The sequence below is a fragment of the Euprymna scolopes genome, chromosome 4 (assembly GCF_053919585.1).
Source record: "Euprymna scolopes isolate OS-2025 chromosome 4, ASM5391958v1, whole genome shotgun sequence".
NCBI lineage: Eukaryota > Metazoa > Mollusca > Cephalopoda > Sepiida > Sepiolidae > Euprymna > Euprymna scolopes.
The window spans coordinates 45,263,795-45,283,715 of NC_136485.1; the positions used below are offsets into that span (position 1 = coordinate 45,263,795).

At 35.3% G+C, this 19,921-nt stretch overlaps 2 protein-coding genes across 5 annotated transcripts in view; one reads left to right on the forward strand and one right to left on the reverse strand.

Moving 5' to 3' along the window:
* LOC145267183 (uncharacterized) overlaps positions 1 to 19,921 on the forward strand; it is a 224,337-nt gene that overhangs the window by 130,050 nt on the left and 74,366 nt on the right. The gene's annotated exons all lie outside the window — the stretch shown is intronic.
* On the reverse strand, positions 16,440 to 17,372 carry LOC145270738 (uncharacterized; the record flags this gene model as incomplete). The annotated part of the gene is made up of 2 exons (XM_080126347.1): positions 16,440 to 16,667; positions 17,316 to 17,372. Coding segments are annotated over 2 exons (264 nt in total), but the record flags the coding sequence as incomplete, so codon positions are not given.

Consider the following 19,921-nt stretch of genomic DNA (forward strand, 5'->3'; position numbering starts at 1 on the left):
ACTTTGGTATTCCCTTCCGGGTTCCTGCTTCCCCAACTGTACTGATATGCAGAAATTTAAGTGTAACGTGAAATGACATCTTGCTGGCCAACTTCCCACATAGTACCCCTGTAGCTTATGTCCCTGATAGTAGCCCCCTACATCAAAGTGGCAATGTGCCTTGTTTGGGGTGGAAATGTAATAAAAAAGTAAAAAACAATTCAGCAATAGGAAATTTTGTTTTAAACAAAAAGGTCGAGTATTATTTTGTGCCTCCTTCCTAAGTGATTTTCTCACGTGCCTACGTCATAAAAAAGTATCAGAAATTGTATTTGTTTTATTTTCCTGGAGGATCATCTAGACAGCCGTGCAGATATATTCTTAAAAAAATGAGGTAGATGAAAGGAGTTTCTCTAAATATTACAGCAACCTTTCAGCATTTACATCTACCCAAAGTTAAGTGACCATATGTTTACATGTATTCCATACGTTTAATTACGTCAGCATGGAGAATTATCCTGCTTTGGTACTACGAGGCCATTATCTAAGGCATTTTTTTTTTTTTACTTGAGAGTCGCCACTTATCAAGGCCTGAAGGTCACCAGAGGATAAAAGTTAATGAATCGAAGGTGGTGGTGTAGTAATTATTAATGGTGTAAATTGGGTAGAATTTGATTATGAGAACGGCTCAGCAAGAACTTGTTTACATTAGATTTGAAGGCTACTATGTTGTATTTAACTGGTAGCAGACCAAAGGCATGCAGTTCTGGGAGTCTGCTTCAGCCATAGATAGATTAGATTTATAGATAGTGATGGAAGTGGTTGTAGCTAGTCGACTGCTTTTATGAAAGTTTTACAAGGGGGACCATAGATTGGAGTTCAGTCAAGCACTTGCCATGATCTCATTTGCATGTGAGAATTTGTTTATTTTCAAGGAGAGTAGAGAGTGGAACTTTGGATTACTTTGACAACCTCTTAACTCTTGTTGCCCATATTTTGTTCTTTAGTCCTCATATTCCATGAGCAATGTTTCTGACAAAGGAGGAAGGGTTGCTGTTTTCTGGATCAGATTATTCCATCCAACACTTTGCGTTGACAAGGTTTTGACCTTTTTTAGCTCCTTACATTAAGTAGTTTAATGCTTTGTCTGGAGTGACTTCCATAAAAAATTACTTGACGTATATTATGGTGCATTTTGTATCTATAAAGAGTGCTTACTTAGGGAAGCCAGATACCGTCATTTTAAACAGCCCTCATGTTTTATTTTGCTGTAGCAAGGGGGGGGGGGTCGCAGGTAACTGTCCTGTTTGTGACGGAGACATTTTTTATTTTTTGTTCAATTTTGTCGAAAGTTTCATCATTAGTAGTCATCAGGGTTCAGACAAAGAATTTGTTTTTGACATTTAACAAACATTCACATTGTCCAAACCTACTCGACAAACAATAACGAAAATTCAAAATTACAGAAAAATTAAACTAGCCCCCCCCCCTACACCTTAATCCTTGACAAATCTCTGCAGATTTGAAACGAAACTTAATGTAGAATCCTCTTTCACCTAAAATCCAAGGTAGACTATATATATATATATATATATATATATATATATATATTATATATATACCATTACATAAGTCACTTTGTGTGGATGTGTGAGTTCTTTCCTCATAGATTCTGAAATAGCTGAGCCTATCTTTTGCAAATTTCCCACAAAGGTAGTTTATGTCTGGTAGTGTACTTAGATATGTTTTGTACTGTAGAAAATTGCACAATTTCTGCTTTAATTTTGTGGGTTCCATTATTTATTTATATATATATATATATATATATATATATATATATATGCTACTATAGTGAATTCAAGAGGGCAAGTTGATGACTTACTGACTAAATAATTTTTTAACGAATGATAAAAAATAAAAATAAATTTTTTTTATGTATAGTTTTAAAGGTTAAAAAACTTCCAAGACTACACACACACACACACACACACATATATATTCACCCCCAACGAGTTATATTGCTTCTGAGACATTAGGGGCAGTTTAAGCGGGAAGTTGTGCAGTGAAATATCTGTTCTTATTACATTATGTTAGTCAAATTATCATTTACATTATGTATGTCACAATTTGTTTATCTCTTTCTTTGTAATGTGTTCCCATACTTAGAATCATAACAGTATTCAGTGGTGTATGTCTGCCCACCAGATATCCTCTGTCTCCTCATAATGATTTATGTTGAAAGCTTGTGCATGTAATTATTTTTGTTGTGGGGGTATAAAGTTTCATCATGTATTTTTTTTTTTTTTTTTTTACACAGTGATCACCACTTATCAAGGCCCGGAGGCCACTCAGGGATAAGGGTTATTGCAAGTACATTACGTTAGTGAGGTGATTTGCTGAAATGTTTACTGAAGGGGGCGGTTCATTAGGAATTTGTTAACATTGGACTTGAAGACATCCAAGTTGTAGTCCGGAGGGAAGCAGGCAGACAGAACAGAGTTCCACAGGCGTGCAGTTCTAAGAAAGATTTATTTTCAAGAACTATTCTTATTTTGAAGATATTTACATGATGTAAAAAAACATCTCACTTCAATACAAATAAAGCCGTAGTTTTGTATGTGTTAAACCATTAGTCTCATTCTCATCTAATTTAAAATTTGTTTTATTAAATAACTGTATATAGATTAAAGCAATCTCAAATATTACATCTATAGTATCTTTTTCATAGACTATATATATATATATATATATATATATAATTTTAGAACCAATTCTCTATTGATTATTATCCAATACATAATGATTTCAAAAGGTATAAAGAAAATGAAAAAAGTGTGCAACAGGTCCAAATATATCAAATTTCAACTCTGCAGACTGCATATTAAGAGAGGAGTTTGGTTGAGACTTTTTACGCACACACTGACAAGGCCACTTATATATACAGTAGAACTCCGAGATATAGTAGCCCTAGGATATGTTTTTTTCAGGTTACAATGTGGAATACGATGGTTTTCCGGCCCCTAATTGCGGTATTTGCCTTACAGTGTTATTTATAATGTTATTTGATTATATACATCTGTATTATATACAGTGCCATATTTTATTACTAATTTTTATTGCCGTATCCAGAGGTTCTAATATATATATATATATATTTCCGTATGCTAGGTTTTCATCTGGAAACTTATGAATAAATAGAATTCAATGTAATAGTTTAATAAAACCAATTATCTAATTAGAAACCATACAAATAATTTATTAACGCTCGTTTATAAAAAAAAAATATGAAAATTAGTTAACTTTTATGTAGTCGGTCACACATCCTTGACGGAGTATAAGAAGTTTAATCTAATAAATAATCTAATAATTTTTAAGTAGAATAAGTAGGCTTTTAATATCAATGTCAGAGCAAGAAAATATTCAACTCTAGAGGAATATATATATATATATATATATATATATATATATATATATTATAGACCAAAGGTAAATAGTTGTCTACAGTATATGTATATAGATATATATTATGGACTACTATTTACCTTTATTAATAAAGCATTGCTAATTTTGTAAAATTAATCCTCCATTAGGATATTTAAAAATGATTCTTCAGACAACTGTTCCCATCTTAAGTGTTATTTTCACGTTTCAGTGGATGTAACCTCTGACCTTCTTCAGGTCTATTTTGTAGAACTCTGGAATGTTTCTGTCAAACTCTGCAATACACGTGATTTCAAACAGAATCTCTTTATTTACATCACCTGGGTAGCATGTGCTCATTCCTTCAGTCATGACTCAATAAAGGTCCTAAGTAATTCACAATTGTATTTTTTAGTCACTCACACTGAGAATTGAACCTTCAGCTTACAGAAGAATATCACCTTACAATTGAATCTTGTCACATACTTCAACCATTGCACCACGGGTTCTGCATGTTGGACAAGATACACCTGAAGAAGGTCGGAGGACTAATATGTTGTTAAAATAACACTTGAGATTAGAACAGTAGTCTGAAGAATACAAATGATACAATTAAATTGTTTGAATCAATGATCTTAATAATGTCATTTTCCATACATGAGTGCAGACCAATTCAAATGGCTTTAGCAACGACCCAACATGCATGTTGACCTCCTTTAGATGAGTTTATTAATACAACAATTTATAAAGATACTGAGGATGGGACTAGGTCTTTTTCTTTTTACTAACTACTAGTATGTAGGAGAGGGTGACCCTGTTTTAATATTATAAAAAAAAAAGCATGATGTTAAGAAAAATTGGAAAAACCAATACAAAGCAAAACAGCGAACAAACGTAAAAAAAGGAAAAAAAAAAAGGTGTAAAAGAGGAAAAAAAGTTTAGGTAGAAAGATAGGCTCGAACCTGAAATATCGAGGCTAAGGCAAAAAAAAAAATGTTACCCCTACGCCAAAGAGACATACACTTAATAACAGATAAAATTAAACCTTGTAAAACACTTGCAGGTGGTTGAAACTAACGCGAACGTTTTCTAGGTCAAACATGACGTCATTGTCATAGTAGCAGGAGCAGAGAAAATGAAGGAACGATTTTTTCGGCACCCTTCCCTGTACAAAATTGATGATTTTAAAGTGAAGGAATTAATGTTTTTGGCCAATTTTTCGATATTTGTCGTGCGAAGGTTGGAACTTTAAAATAATACCTATCTGGCGAAAATCTGTGACTCGTGTTGAAGTTTTTGCGAGACATACAAACACACACACATACATACATACATACATACACGCTTTTATATATATACTAACCTGGATGCCCGGCGTTGCCCGGGTGTTTGGAGGTGTGTGTTGAGCAAAAAAAAAAAAGTGGTAGTAGGCAGGCAGGCAGGCTCGAATCCGTACTGCGAAGGAGGAAAAGAACATGAAAAAAAAAGTGACGTCTTTGCTGTTGCGCCCATCACTAAACCGGAAGTTCTGAAGGTTTAAATTAAGGCTAGTCAATTGAAAAGAGGGGATGACTTTCGAAAATATCGATATTTGTTGTCGTGAAAATCCGTTGCATCTGTCGAAAGTGTTGGCAGACATACAACATACGTTTAAACAGACAGGTGAGATTTATATTATAAACTAGCGGGGGGGGGGTACCCGTGTCGAAAGTTTTTGTGAGACATACAAACACAAATACATACAAACATACATACATTTTCGCTTTTATATATATACTAGCGGGGGTACCCGGCGATGCCCGGGTGTTTTGATTTGTGTGGTTTTTGGTAAAGCAAAACTCCAGGGGGGGGGGTTAAAATAAAAAAAAATGTTTTGGTAGGTGAGTATGAGGATCGAACCTGAACCCTTGAGCCAAAGTTGGAAATTAAAATGTGAAAAAAAAACATACGACGTTAACCACTGGGCTATGGAGACATACAAGGGAAACACGTTTGAATTTATTTAACTATTGACAGGCGGCAGCAATAAAAGTTAACTCTGCTGCTTCTATTTGACCTAATTATTGAGGTCAAATAGAAGTCATGCAGTTAACTTGGGTTTGTTTACCCAACTTTGACTGTTTTTTTCCCCCAAGACGTTGGGGAGGGGGCCCCATTGTCCAGATTGAATAGCAATTGTCTGATATGAGAGGAGTTTGGGCCCCACATTGATCAAAGCGAGGAGTTTGGGCCCCACATTGATCAAAGCTGATTGCTTCTGGACGTTTCCCGGTGCGATTGCCGGGAACTTGAATTAGCTTTGAATTTGTTTCGCTTTTTATACGAAAAAGCTGAACGAACACAAGACGGGCTGAAATAGCAATAATTTTGTAAAAATCGACGTAAATAAATATAGAGGCGCCCCGTGTTCCCAAATCGTAGATATTATTATCTCCGGCCTATATAAACAGTTGTAAGTGATCGTAACCCCCCCCTCCCTGGGACCGTGTGCGAGAAAAGCCTTTGCGAGACATACACGAAATGGTCACACACATTTTGTCTTTTATATATATAGATAGATTAAACTTGGATTATAGACTGAATCAATAATATAAACCTTTTAATTTTGTTGGAATATTTGTTTGGTATACAAACTTGATCATCATGTCTCTTACCAGGAAGGCCTCGTCAAATCTTGATGCATTGAAAGTTACATCAGTTGAAACATGAATGTTACATACAAGATAAGAATAGTAATCTGAATAGTTTTGATCATACAAATTATCAGTCCTCCTCTCCAAAATTTCAAAATGACCCTGATATTATGATAAATAAAGGTATTTAAATTAATAAAAAAAATTATCATTTTCAAAAATGCAAAAATTAAATTCTTATAATGTTTCAATTTCTCGATAAATTTGAAAATAAAATTGACATTTTAGGCTTCTATAGAAATTCTATGTATTGATAGTCAATTTTTGTAAGTAGCAAAGTGCTGGTTTTTGTTACTAAATCATTTTCCTTTTTTTTTCTTTTCTTTTTTTTTTTTTTTTAATAATTTTGCATATTTTTCAATTCGATATCCTAAAGACTTTAATTTACAGATTATTTTTAAAATAGTTCCAGAAAACTAATATTTATCTTTCAAGGGATTTTTAGAATAAATTTAAGGTTTAAATTTAGATTAATTTAATTTTTTTTTTAGTCACAGTAATGACATTTTTTATTATTACTTTTGTTTGCACATGTAAAAAATAATTTTTTAAATACAATCAAAAAGTAATTGGAAACGTAGTAAAAAATGTTATAAACTGGTTTTTATAACCATAAGGACTATGATTATAAAATCCAGTTTATAATTTTTTACTAAATCGCAGAAATCAAGAGGAGATAAGTCAGCTTGGCATTTAACCAAAAAATAATGCATCATATATTGACAAAATACAAAAACTGATTTTTATTTTTAATTTAACTTCTACTCAGTAATTTTCCGAATTGTTGGTTAGGATATTTATTTTTGCATGATACGTAAGTATATTAAGAGTTTTACTAAGAAAGTGACTTTTACTTGTGTCTAATATAATATAAACACCAACATTTCTATTGTGATGTTGATTAGTAGAGATTTAAGTCAGAATGTAAAAAATCTACACAAAGAAACGGTTGATTCGAAATATTACTTTTCTTAAAAACTGAAAAAATAAAGGAAAGTCATAATTCTGTTTATGTGCATGTCTGGCTATAAATCAGAAACTACATAAGACACCCTTCCAAACCTTACCGAATGCAGGGTGAGCATGCCAGGTACTCCGTTAGTCTAAATGAATAAATACAAAAGTTGGGATAATTTCTCACCTAATGCTTAAGTAAAAAGCCTCTATTTCATTAAAATCACCCATCTATTGCATAGAATTGAAAGAAATTCAATTCTACGCAATAGATGCATGATTTTTTTGTGTAAATTTATGTTCTTGTAGACTTTACATGCATCCTTTTCTTTTTATCTTTTTTCTTCGCCAAATCGTTTTTCATCTAATATATATATATATATATATATATATATATATATATATATATATATATATATATTAGATGAAAAACGATTTGGCGAAAATGTATGTATGTGTGTTCGCTTTTTGTGTATGTCTATAAAAGGCTTTTTTCGCTGGACTCTTCGGTCAGCTCATCCCTTAAAACTTTTTATATCACGTCTAAATGATAATATATTTGAGTTACGAACGGGGGTCGCCTGTTTATTTAATTCGCCCGACTTTCACGCATTATTTTTTCCAGATTTTTTGAGCGTCCCGTATATCTTTCGCTTTTCAGTATAAAACAAGCAAAAACTGTCTTGCAGCTGCGTCATGTTTCAAGGTCAAACATCACGACATAAGGTTCTCGCACCTGTTAATTTCATTTTATAAACGTTAAATTAAGGTTTTTTATTCCTCTTCTTATCAATGATATACAGAACCCAAACAAAGAAAATTTAGTTTTTTATTAACCTGTTTAATTTTCACGTATATTTACTGATTTTACGATTTATTATCTATGTATTTGTTATCGTTAATTTTCCTTAGCCAAGCAAGTGTTCTCTAAATTGATCGGTAATTTTAAAGAGACTTGCTAACGAATTTCAGGCTTATAAAATGTTTTTTTTTTACTCACATTCACCCCTAACAAGGCATATCGCCACTAGGACGTAAGGACTACTATTTGGGACCATGTCTAGGAACGATTAAAGAAGATGTTAGTTTACATTACATTTAAACTTCTGCATATCAGTATAGTCAGGGAAGCACATAGCAGGAAGGGAATTCCAAAGTCAAGCTGTTCAAAGGAAGAAACTATTAGAGTAGAAAGCTTTCTCGCATTTAAGAATACCAACACTGAAGGGGTGAGATTTTGTAGCTAAGTGGGTTTGTCGGGGATATGTACTTTGAGAGGGCACAACTGCAATGAGTTCATCAGAGCACATTCCATTAAAATATTTGTAAAACAGGAATAGAGATGCAATATTACGGCAATGAGACAGAGGTTGGAGCTTAGTTGACAAAGTGGGATATATTAGATTAAAATTTTTTTTTTTACCCTATCCAAGAGTGAAAGGCTAATGGAAGATGCACCATCCTATAGGTGGCAATAATACTCCATACATGGGCGAATGGTGGCCTTGTAGAGGTACAGATCACTTTTAGGTGTGATTAATCTTCTAGCTAGGTAGAGAGAACCCACCTTCTCTGCAGCAGCCTTCGCAATGTCTTCAGTGTATTTGTTTCAGTTCATATTGTCTGCAAATGTTAGGCCGAGGAATTTGAAGGAGGAATTCTCAGGTAGTTTTATTTGTCGTGGATATCGGTGGTTAGAGAGGTGTCTTGCATTTGTTAAAAAAAATTTTTTTTAACTTTTAAAAGGAGACCCTTAAGATTCTTTTAAAAGTTTTTTTTTATTATCTTAAAAGCCTGAAACTTACCTTGAAATTGTCCACGTTTGCAGAACATTCTTGTTTGGCTAAGTAAAAGTGACGATAACGAATGCATAGATTGATTTTACTGTCAGTAAACACACATCAAAGTGTTACATCTTTTAGAGTAAAGTATATTTTCCTGTGTTTTGTAGCAGTTATTTGCTCTTTATTTGTTTTTGACACATTTTTTTCTTAACTATACTAAACAATCGCCAAACGTTATAAGATTTAGATATTTGTAACATCTAAGCAATGGAGATATCGTGATTTCCTTGGCTTTTAAGGATGGACGTTTTATTTCTCTATTTCCGCACTCTGCATTTTGATTGTTAAGACTCTGTAATTAACTTATCTGCCTGCAAGATGTCCTTGCCAAGATGACGCATACTGGGGTACCTGCAAAGGCTGCTTATTACAGTCGGTTTTAACAAAATACTTTCAGCCCTCTTTTTTTTTTTTCTTTATTTTTTGTCGTGTGTGGAGTTGCAATCTTTGCTGACTCAGAAATTTTTGTAGTATGCAATCTAGCATCACGTTTTGTCTTCACCTGTTATGACAAATGCTTGTATACATCATGACAAAGAAAAAGGCTATAGTGTGTATGTATTTACATACATACATGACTTGCAAAATGTGTGTATATATGTTTTCTTAGGTAATAGTCCTATAGTTAGATCATCACAGTAAGTCATTTGAAAACACCAGGTGCTGTATGTGTTCTCTATGATGTTTTTAGTTGTCTTTCCAATAGAATAAAACAATTCGTAATCAATAGAGGTGCAGTTGGGGATTGTGCAACTGTGGCTGTATAATTATTAGTGATGAGACGATTCCAATACAATTACTGATTCTGATTCCTTTTAAAATTTCTAAATATTGAGCTATAGAAATTTTTGTTGGGAGAGTAAAAACTCATATAATATGTGTATATATTTTCATAAACATAAAAATACAAAAAATGAAATATGTCAAGGAGGTTATCTGTAGATTTTAATTTTACTGAAATGAGTAAATATATATTTTTTTTATATTAGAAATATTTCATTTTCAATTGTTAGTATGAATAAAAACAAAACAAAAAAACAACTGAAGTAATCGTTTTTTTTTTGTATCAGAAAATAGGCTGGAATTTTTCTGATTCCAATCCCTTAAAAAGTTCCAATTTTTTTTTTTTTTTTCATGATTCCTATCAATCATCCCAACAGCTACTCTTACAGAGAATGTCCATTGTCTCTCAAGACTGAATGGAAGCCATAATAGTCATATAGATTTACAAGTGTGTTTATGTGCTGTGATTATAGACTTCATTGCAGTCAGGGTGTGTTGCATAGTCTCGCATATACATGGGGAACGTACAGGAAGTGACTACCATTGGTGAAATCTCACTGATTGTTGGTATTAACGATTCATCCTTGCCGGACAGCTTATGACCAATGTTTGGTGTTAAAAATGGGATAAAATGGTAGCTGCTTCTTGTTTGTGGTATTGTCTTGAGATAGTATCGTAGTGATCATTAGTATTGGATATTTGATAGTGTCTTACTTAAGAGAGCGGTTTGTCAGAAATTTGTTTATGTTGGACTTGAAGACATCCAAGTTGTAGTCAGGTGGGAAACAGGCAAACGGAAGAGAGTTCCACAGTCGTGCACTTCTAAGAAAGAAGGTCTGCTCATGAAATCTACATTTGGATTTAGGCACAGATAAAAAGTGGGGAAAATTAATGACAGTAGTTTCAACTAGACGGGTGTTTTTTATGAAAGATTGGCGAGGGGGGACCAGAGATTGAAGCTCAGACAAGCACTTGCCATGGAAATAATGATAAAACAGAGACAGGCTCGCAACGTCTCTTTTGTGGGAGAAAGGCTGCAGGGAAGAGAAAAGGGCATCCCCTACTAAGCCACAAAGTCTATTTTGTACTCTGTCAAGGCAGGATAGGCTGGTTTTAGCAGCTCCTGCCCAGATATGGCAGCAGTACTCTATTCTTGGACGTACTTGGCTTTTATACATGTAGAGAATTGCACCAGTAGTGAGATATCTTCTGGAGTGGTAGAAGGATCCCACCATTTTCCCAGCGACCTTGGCAATAGACCTGATGTAGGTGTTCCATTTCAGATCAGGAGCAAAGGTCAAACCCAGAAGCTTGTCAAAACATGGAACCTCCTCAAGACGAGAGCCATCCATTTCAATTGATGCCAGATGGGTATCAGAGCGTTGATGATATAAAGATAGAAGCTTAGTTTTGGATGCATTAAAAGTAACCAGCCACCACTTCCCCCACTGTACCACACGCTCAAGATCAGAGGAGAGAGAGAATCAGAGAACTTTGTCATTTACGGCCTTTGATGTGTTGCCATAGATGGTCGTGTCATCAGCATAGATGTCAATGAATGATTTAAGTATATTTTTTATGAGATCATTGATATAGATCAGGAAGAAAGTTGGGCCCAGGATGGACCCCTGAGGAACTCCAGCATTAATACTATGGGCCTCTGATTTCTGCCCATCAACCACTACTCTTATGAACCTATCAGAGAGAAATGATTTAATAATTGAGAAAACATTTCCAGTGATACCATAGCTGGAAATCTTGTGAAGTAGGCCCTTATGTTATACCTTATCGAATGCCTTCGATATGTCAAGAGCAATTGCCCTGGAAAGGAAGCCTTTGTCACTAATCCTATGAGATATAACTGTTAGCACATCTGCTGTAGATCTTGTGTATACAATTTATTTAGTATCAAATGCTTTTGTTTGTGAATATCTTTTGCAGTACTAACGTAGTCTTTTCAGCCTGGCATTTAACACCAGTTTTACTACCTCTGGAGAGAGATTTTTTCCTTTTTCATCTTCATAGTTATTGTTTTACCATGTTTCGGCCTTCTATAGGTGGATAACAGCGATGGGATAGTAGTGCAATGGATAGAGGCAGTGTTTACGGTTCTAATTGAGCATTGTCTGAAGGTAGCAGTTTTAATCCAATGCAAAGCAGGCCAGAGGATTAGTTGGCCAAAACATGGTGAGGTGGCGACAACTATGGAAGGCAGTAATTACTGGGGATACAGTTATGACTCAGCATTGCTATCCCGTTGCAGTTAACCACTTGAAAAAGGCCAGAGAATGAGTTGGCAGAAACATGGTGAAACAACAACAACAACAAACAAGCTGTGCGTGCTTGGTCCCCCTCTTGTTCTGCATGTGAGATTACGCCACAAAAATAGTGAAGAAATGATGAATGTGAGAAGTGTGAAGGGCCAACGTTGCTTTCACATTTTTGCCAAGTTTCAGAAAAATTTAATGGATGGAACAAAAGTTATGGGGTAAAAATTGCCATTTTTATTGCAATTTTGGGGCATTTGTGACTCCTTTGAGCTCCTGGGAACGCCGAATCCCAGTGACAATGGACAAATGATGCAGTTTCACACCTTAAGACATGTATATTTGAATTCAGCACCATGGAAAACTACTATGTAGACATACACATATCAAGTTCTTGAGTGATATGAAAAGAAGCTCCAAAAAGGCAGAGGAATGCGAACCAGAATTTTGTTCGGGTCACCCATACTGAATTTATATTAAGAACAATGGCTTCCACATTTTAGTTAAGTTTTAGGAAAATCTAATGGATGGATCAAATACTATGGGACAAAAAGTGTCATTTTTGGTTATTGGGGCATTTTTGACCTCTTTTGAGTCTCTGGAGACATCAAATCTCAGTGGTAATGGATAACGGTGCAGTTTCAGGCCTTAACACATATATATTTGAGTTGATCAGTGAAAAACCACTAGTCAGACATATCAAGTTTTTTATTGAGAAATATGAAAAAAGCCATAAAAAGGGGCGTTTTGAGCACTGAAAGTCCCTGGGGATGTGAACCAGAATTTTGCCAGGGTCGCCCATACTGGATTTATATTAAAAACAATGGGCTCCACATTTTGGCCAAGTTTTAAAAAAAATCTAATGGATGGATCCAAAGTTATGGGGCAAAATCTGTCAATTTTGGCCATTTTGGGGCATTTTTGACTTCTTTTGAGCCCAACGGGAATTTTTGTAAACAAAATTTTTTTTACTGTGCACATCTATTTAATGAAATACAATTTGTGGTGGCAAAATTTGAGGAAAAACTAATGGACGGTTATCTGGCAATGGTCCGGACTAACGCACACATGGAAGCACGGACGCCACTGAAAACATAGGGCCCTCTCCGATAAATCGGGGGACCAATATCAAGATGAGTATAACAGTCTACAAAAAAATGAATTCACATATTAACATGTTGAAGTATTGACAAAAAATTCGGAGCAAATGTGATTTTGATTTCGAGCTGTCCAACTCTACTACTTTCTCTTTGATTTTTTTTTATTATGCACCGAGTCTGACTGTAAATTCATCAGCGTCGACTGCATATGGTCGACAGGATATTTTTGAGTGTTCCAATCACTAGTCCTGTTTTCCTTTTGGCACTATGAACATGACAATACGGCATAATCACGTTGACACACTGGTTTCAGCTAGATTACCGAAGTTAAGCAATGTTGAACCTGGTCAGTACTAAATGGGTGACCATTTGGGACTTTCAGATGCTGTATGTGCTCTCTGCTTATCTCGGCATTGTTTTCAGTCGTCCTGGTCTTCTTGCCACTGAACTCAAACAGTGCCGATTCAGGAGAGGTGTGCTTAGAGATTGCATAACTCTTGCCTCACAATTACATGCGCTACTGCCCCTAAGGGGTATTCTTTGTCTGAATGGAAGCATGGGATGAACATGAGAGAAATGTCCATGGACTTCAGACAAATATTCAATTTTCTGGGGGTGGGGGAGGTCCAGAAGTTCACAGGTGTAGTCTGCGTCCATCTTATATGCATCATCGATCAGTCTCATGTTTTCATACACTGAAAACAAAGAATGTGTACATTATTATTTTCTTTTTCATAATTTTTGGCCACCTTTTCCAGGTTAAGCCAATGCTGAATAATGGGTAAACTTCCACCATATAAAAATGAAAAAAAAAAAAAAAACTTTTCATATATTTTTACTTTAAACTAGTCTGTAGTTTCACCATTAGTTTAAACAGAATTATTTATCATTTGCACACTAGTACAAGCATTGTAAAATGAAGTTAAAAAAAAATAAAAATAAAACAATCGTGATCATTTGGAACACAGAAAACGAATGAAAACCAGTTAATAAGGCTTTATTTATCTAGAATCGCAGGTATGCTGAAATAGAAGAATGAGAAATTGCTAAAATTTTACACAAAGTAACAATATTAATGACAACAATCTTTTTGAAATCTTCGTAGCTTAGTGGGAGATGCCCTTTTCGCTTCCCTGCAACCTCTCTTCCACAGAAGAGATGTTTTATCGTTATTTCCATGGGAAGTGCTCGTCTGAGCTCCAATCTCTGGTCCCCCCTCGCCAATCTTTCACGAAAAACACCTGTCTAGCTGAAACCACTGTCAGTAATTTTCCCCACTCTTTATCTGTGCCTAAATCAAAACGTAGATTCCATTGCCCACAACCACCTGGTAAGCCACTTAAGACATTAAGGAGTCGGATGATAATTAATTGATCTGACTGGTGGCACAAGCAAAATCTACTGACAGAAAACTTTGAAGTCGTTCAGAATGTTTAACTTCAGCATGAGACAAGACAAAAGCGATAATAGTAGTAATAATATAATTGTTGCAATATTTTTAGCATGTCTTGGGTATGATCAAAGATTTGGACGATTATATTTATAATCCATCTCTTGCTTTCCTTATTTTGTCCCTGGTATTACCATATAAGGCTGTCTGAAGATATTGGATTCCTGAGACGAAACGCACCTAACATTGATGCTTTTTGTTTTTCTACTTCCTTTTGCAAAACTTTATTATGTTCTGCAAAAACAAAAACAACCACCCACTATTTCCCCTCTATTTCTTTCTTCCCATTTCAAATTTCTCTTTCTATCTCCCCCACTTCCTGACTGGTTTCCTAACTTAAAATGTACCAAACTTTAATACTGTAACCTTTTTTCTCTCTCCCATTGCAAAACTCATTCATGTTCTGATAACTGGATGCAACGTGAATACTATTTCCGAAATAGCTGGATGCGGCATTAAATAACTCGAAAAGGGTCGATATGCCGTAAAACAAAACAACCAAACCAAACTTATTTTTTCCTTTAGTCCTCGCATTCTATGAGCAATGTTTCTGACAAAAAGGGGAGAATTGCTGTTTTCTAAGTCAGAATATATTCCATCTAACAGTTATTGTTGGAAAGTTTCTGACCTTGATGTAATAATTTTTTATCAAGTAATGCATTGTGTGGAGCTATTTCCATTAACAAAAAAAATATTTGGTATTTTCTTAAACGCATAATACATATGTTATATCGTAAATATTGGAATTTATTATCAGCAATATATTATGTATATCACTTTTTCTTTTCTTTTTTTAAATTTGGTATTTTCTTACGACCTGCCCCAGCGTAGTATAAACACCCCCAACCACATGTTAAGAACGGCTTTCGGAATAAACACTCCCCTAACCTCCCCATGTTATGAACAGCTTTCGAAGTTGGGTGGGATGGGTGCTTATTCCGAAAGCCGTTCTTAACATGGGAAGGTTGGCGCGTTTATAATACGTTGGGGCATGTCGTAAAAAAATTACCAAAAATTTTTATTGTTTACTTTTGTCATTTTTCTGTTTCCTTTTTGTTTATTTCCAACCCCGGGGACTAAATTAACCGTTTATTTAAGTTTATTTATCCAGGCAAACACTCAACAAAAAGCAGGGAGAAACATGACGTATTATCTTATCTGAAGTAAATTCTAATGTTTGCTGTATAATGTATATTCATCATACACGAATAACCAGTGTTTATGGTAAGAATTGGCACCAGTTCGTCTTGCCAGCTACTCTGGTTTATAAGTGCCTTCATTGTATTTCTTTCTTTGATTAGTCAGACAAAGAAACAATGTAAATATCAAATGCGCTCTGGAGTCTGCCATGACTTTGGACTGACTAATACATAGGTATGTGCTCTTCACCCACCACAAGAAGGAGAGAGGGAGACATGGTGGCGTGTACACACACCTCAGCCTCCTTCTCTACTGGTTGTTGGTTTGCATGCACAAGGAATCTAGAAAGAGTTTCTCGAAAAATAAAAAGGAAATACAAATAAAAGTGAACATTTTCTTCTCTACTCCAACTGTGGAGCAAAAGTACTATTCATGTTTAATATTACTTGTCATTGTTCCTATTTACAATGCCTCCCCACGGGACAGAGTTAGACACCAGGGTCGTTTTTTAACGTGGAGAAAAGGAACAAAAATAAAAATTGTCTCAGTCGTGAAGGATTTCTCCTCCACTGACAGAGAACAAGAAATTGAAGTGCAGCATCTGAAGAACAGATACTACACTTTGATCTTGTTCCCGAAGGGCAAGAGTACTTGTCATTGTTATACGATATAGACATAGATTTTTTTAAAGTCATTTATCCTCCCACCCAGCCCGTTATATTTCAAATATTTTTTTTCTTTCCTATACTTATTTGTTTTTATATCCTCTCTTTCTCTCTCTCTTCTATCCCCCTCTTTCTATTCTTTCTTTTTTTATTATTCTATCTCTTTTATATCTTTTTTCTAACACTTTTTCTTCGAATGAAAATTCTTCTCGATCTTTCATTTTCTCTTTTCCGTTCTCTTTTTTCGATCTCTCTCTTCCGCTCTCTTTTTTTTCGATCTCTCTCTTCCGCTCTCTTTTTTTTTCGATCTCTCTCTTCCGCTCTCTTATTTTCGATCTCTCTCTTCCGCTCTCTTATTTTCGATCTCTCTCTTCCGCTCTCTTATTTTCGATCTCTCTCTTCCGCTCTCTTATTTTCAATCCGTCTCTTCCGCCCTCTTATTTTCGATCCGTCTCTTCCGCTCTCTTATTTTCGATCTCTCTCTTCAGCTCTCTTTTTTTTTCGATCTCTCTCTTTAGCTCTCTTTTTTTTTCGATCTCTCTCTTCAGCTCTCTTTTTTTCGATCTCTCTCTTCCGCTCTCTTATTTTCGATCTCTCTCTTCCGCTCTCTTATTTTCGATCTCTCTCTTCCGCTCTCTTATTTTCGATCTCTCTCTTCCGCTCTCTTATTTTCGATCCGTCTCTTCCGGTCTCTTATTTTCGATCCGTCTCTTCCGCTCTCTTATTTTCGATCCGTCTCATCCGCTCTCTTATTTTCGATCTCTCTCTTCAGCTCTCTTTTTTTTTCGATCTCTCTCTTTAGCTCTCTTTTTTTTTCGATCTCTCTCTTTAGCTCTCTTTTTTTCGATCTCTCTCTTCAGCTCTCTTATTTTCGATCTCTCTCTTCCGCTCTCTTATTTTCGATCTCTCTCTTCCGCTCTCTTATTTTTTTCGATCTCTCTCTTCCGCTCTCTTTTTTTTTTCGATCTCTCTCTTCCGCTCTCTTTTTTTTTTCGATCTCTCTCTTCCGCTCTCTTTTTTTTTTCGATCTCTCTCTTCCGCTCTCTTTTTTTTTTCGATCTCTCTCTTCCGCTCTCTTTTTTTTTTCGATCTCTCTCTTCCGCTCTCTTTTTTTTTTCGATCTCTCTCTTCCGCTCTCTTTTTTTTTTCGATCTCTCTCTTCCGCTCTCTTTTTTTTTTCGATCTCTCTCTTCCGCTCTCTTTTTTTTTTCGATCTCTCTCTTCCGCTCTCTTTTTTTTTTCGATCTCTCTCTTCCGCTCTCTTTTTTTTTTCGATCTCTCTCTTCCGCTCTCTTTTTTTTTTCGATCTCTCTCTTCCGCTCTCTTTTTTTTTTCGATCTCTCTCTTCCGCTCTCTTTTTTTTTTCGATCTCTCTCTTCCGCTCTCTTTTTTTTTTCGATCTCTCTCTTCCGCTCTCTTTTTTTTTTCGATCTCTCTCTTCCGCTCTCTTTTTTTTTTCGATCTCTCTCTTCCGCTCTCTTTTTTATTTCGATCTCTCTCTTCCGCTCTCTTTTTTTTCGATCTCTCTCTTCCGCTCTCTTTTTTTTTTTGTGATCTCTCTCTTCCGCTCTCTTTTTTTTTTTTCGATTTCTCTCTTCCGCTCTCTTTTTTTTTTTCGATCTCTCTCTTCCGCTCTCTTTTTTTTTTTCGATCTCTCTCTTCCGCTCTCTTTTTTTTTTTCGATCTCTCTCTTCCGCTCTCTTTTTTTTTTTTCGATCTCTCTCTTCCGCTCTCTTTTTTTTTTTTCGATCTCTCTCTTCCGCTCTCTTTTTTTTTTTTCGATCTCTCTCTTCCGCTCTCTTTTTTTTTTTTTCGATCTCTCTCTTCCGCTCTCTTTTTTTTTTTTCGATCTCTCTCTTCCGCTCTCTTTTTTTTTTTTCGATCTCTCTCTTCCGCTCTCTTTTTTTTTTTTCGATCTCTCTCTTCCGCTCTCTTTTTTTTTTTTCGATCTCTCTCTTCCGCTCTCTTTTTTTTTTTTCGATCTCTCTCTTCCGCTCTCTTTTTTTTTTTCGATCTCTCTCTTCCGCTCTCTTTTTACGATTTGTCTTTTCCATAGTCTCTTTCTTTTCCATCTTTGATTGCCTCTGTCTTTATCTTTTTATTCCCCTTTTTTCTCTTCCTTTCATCCCTCTCCGTCACATCTAGTCTCTCCCTCTCTGCTCTTCCCCTTCTGTTTCTCACTTTCTCTTCCCCATCACCTTTTCTCTCCGTGCCCCCATCCCCCTCTCTTTCTCTCTACATTTCTCTTCCTCATCGCTCTCCCTTTCTTCTGCCTATCTCTACTTTCCGTATTTGTTCTCTTCCCCCCCCCCTCTCTCATTCCCCTTTGAACCTGTTTCTACCAACCCTCATCCTGCATCGGTTTTGCCATTCTAAGAACAGATGTATTTCTGTTGCTTACAACGTTTATGACCTCATGAAACAAAGTGATGAAGATAGTCTTGTTCCATCTATTTTATCTGCTCTCAACATAACTTGTGATGAAGTCTGACTGCATTGTTGATAATTTACATTCTATTTCTAATGCCAGAAAATTTGTTCCCAGATATCTAGGGCTTTATGAGCTTTTCTATTCAAAATCGTTGAAAAAATTTATTTTCATCAGACCCATGTTTTTGAGACCTCGTGTATGAATCCACACTAATTCACTTCTCATCGGCTGCTTTGTATGCCAACCACCTGTGAACCTAAGTGTTCAGCCAAGTCCTCTTTGGACTATGCTATTCAGAGCCCGACATTGTAGGTGCTTGTTACATGGTCTGCACTATGTCTCTAATCATGGCCGATATAAAGTTGGATATTTTTCAGGTGCATCCATTTGAATTCTCGAATCCTATATGGAATTTTGATAGTTGTCATGAGCAAGGTCATACGAGATGGTTAGCCAATTGTAATTCCATCATTGAAGACCAACCACCTGTAGACCTGAGAATTCAGACGAGTCTTTCGCTGTCCAGACATGCTTGTGCCACCAGACAGTCAAAGGCGATTATCTTGAATTGGAAGCTATTTTTAATCTCAGAAGAGTTTCCGATGAGTAGCTATTCTGTACAGGTCCTGCACATTATAATTTTGCAGGCAAAAAGTAAAAGATCTTGTGTTGACACAAAAACAATATGTGCTGGAATGCTAAAGATTCAATATTTTTATGAGACAACTCTGGTTTCTGATTGGTTGCTAGCAGAACCTGGCTCCATTTGATTCATCAGTTCCTATCACCAGTGTCTATAAATAGAACCTTTCAAATTGTGGCGGTCATAGCCTTCTCACTTTATCAAAAATATTGCAGATTAAAAAAATTTTCATGGTCATTGTGAGAAAAAACTAAATTTTATTTTAAGGTTTTTAAAGTCTAGCATTACAATAGATTTGTGCTGATAAAGAGGAGAAAAAATTTCATAATGAAGACCCAAATTAGTGAATTAATATAAATATGCAATTCTTGGAAAAGTTTGCTATTTAACAAAGCAAAAAGACTATTTTGCATTTGTTTAAACGTTTAAAAGTGCTTATGTTGAGTGGTGATCTTTTCAGCATTTTAGGTCAGTACATTATTACGTACTTAAGTGCCATGTCAAAATTAGTATAAATTACGAAAAATAATGGAGTAGAGAAATAATTAAAAG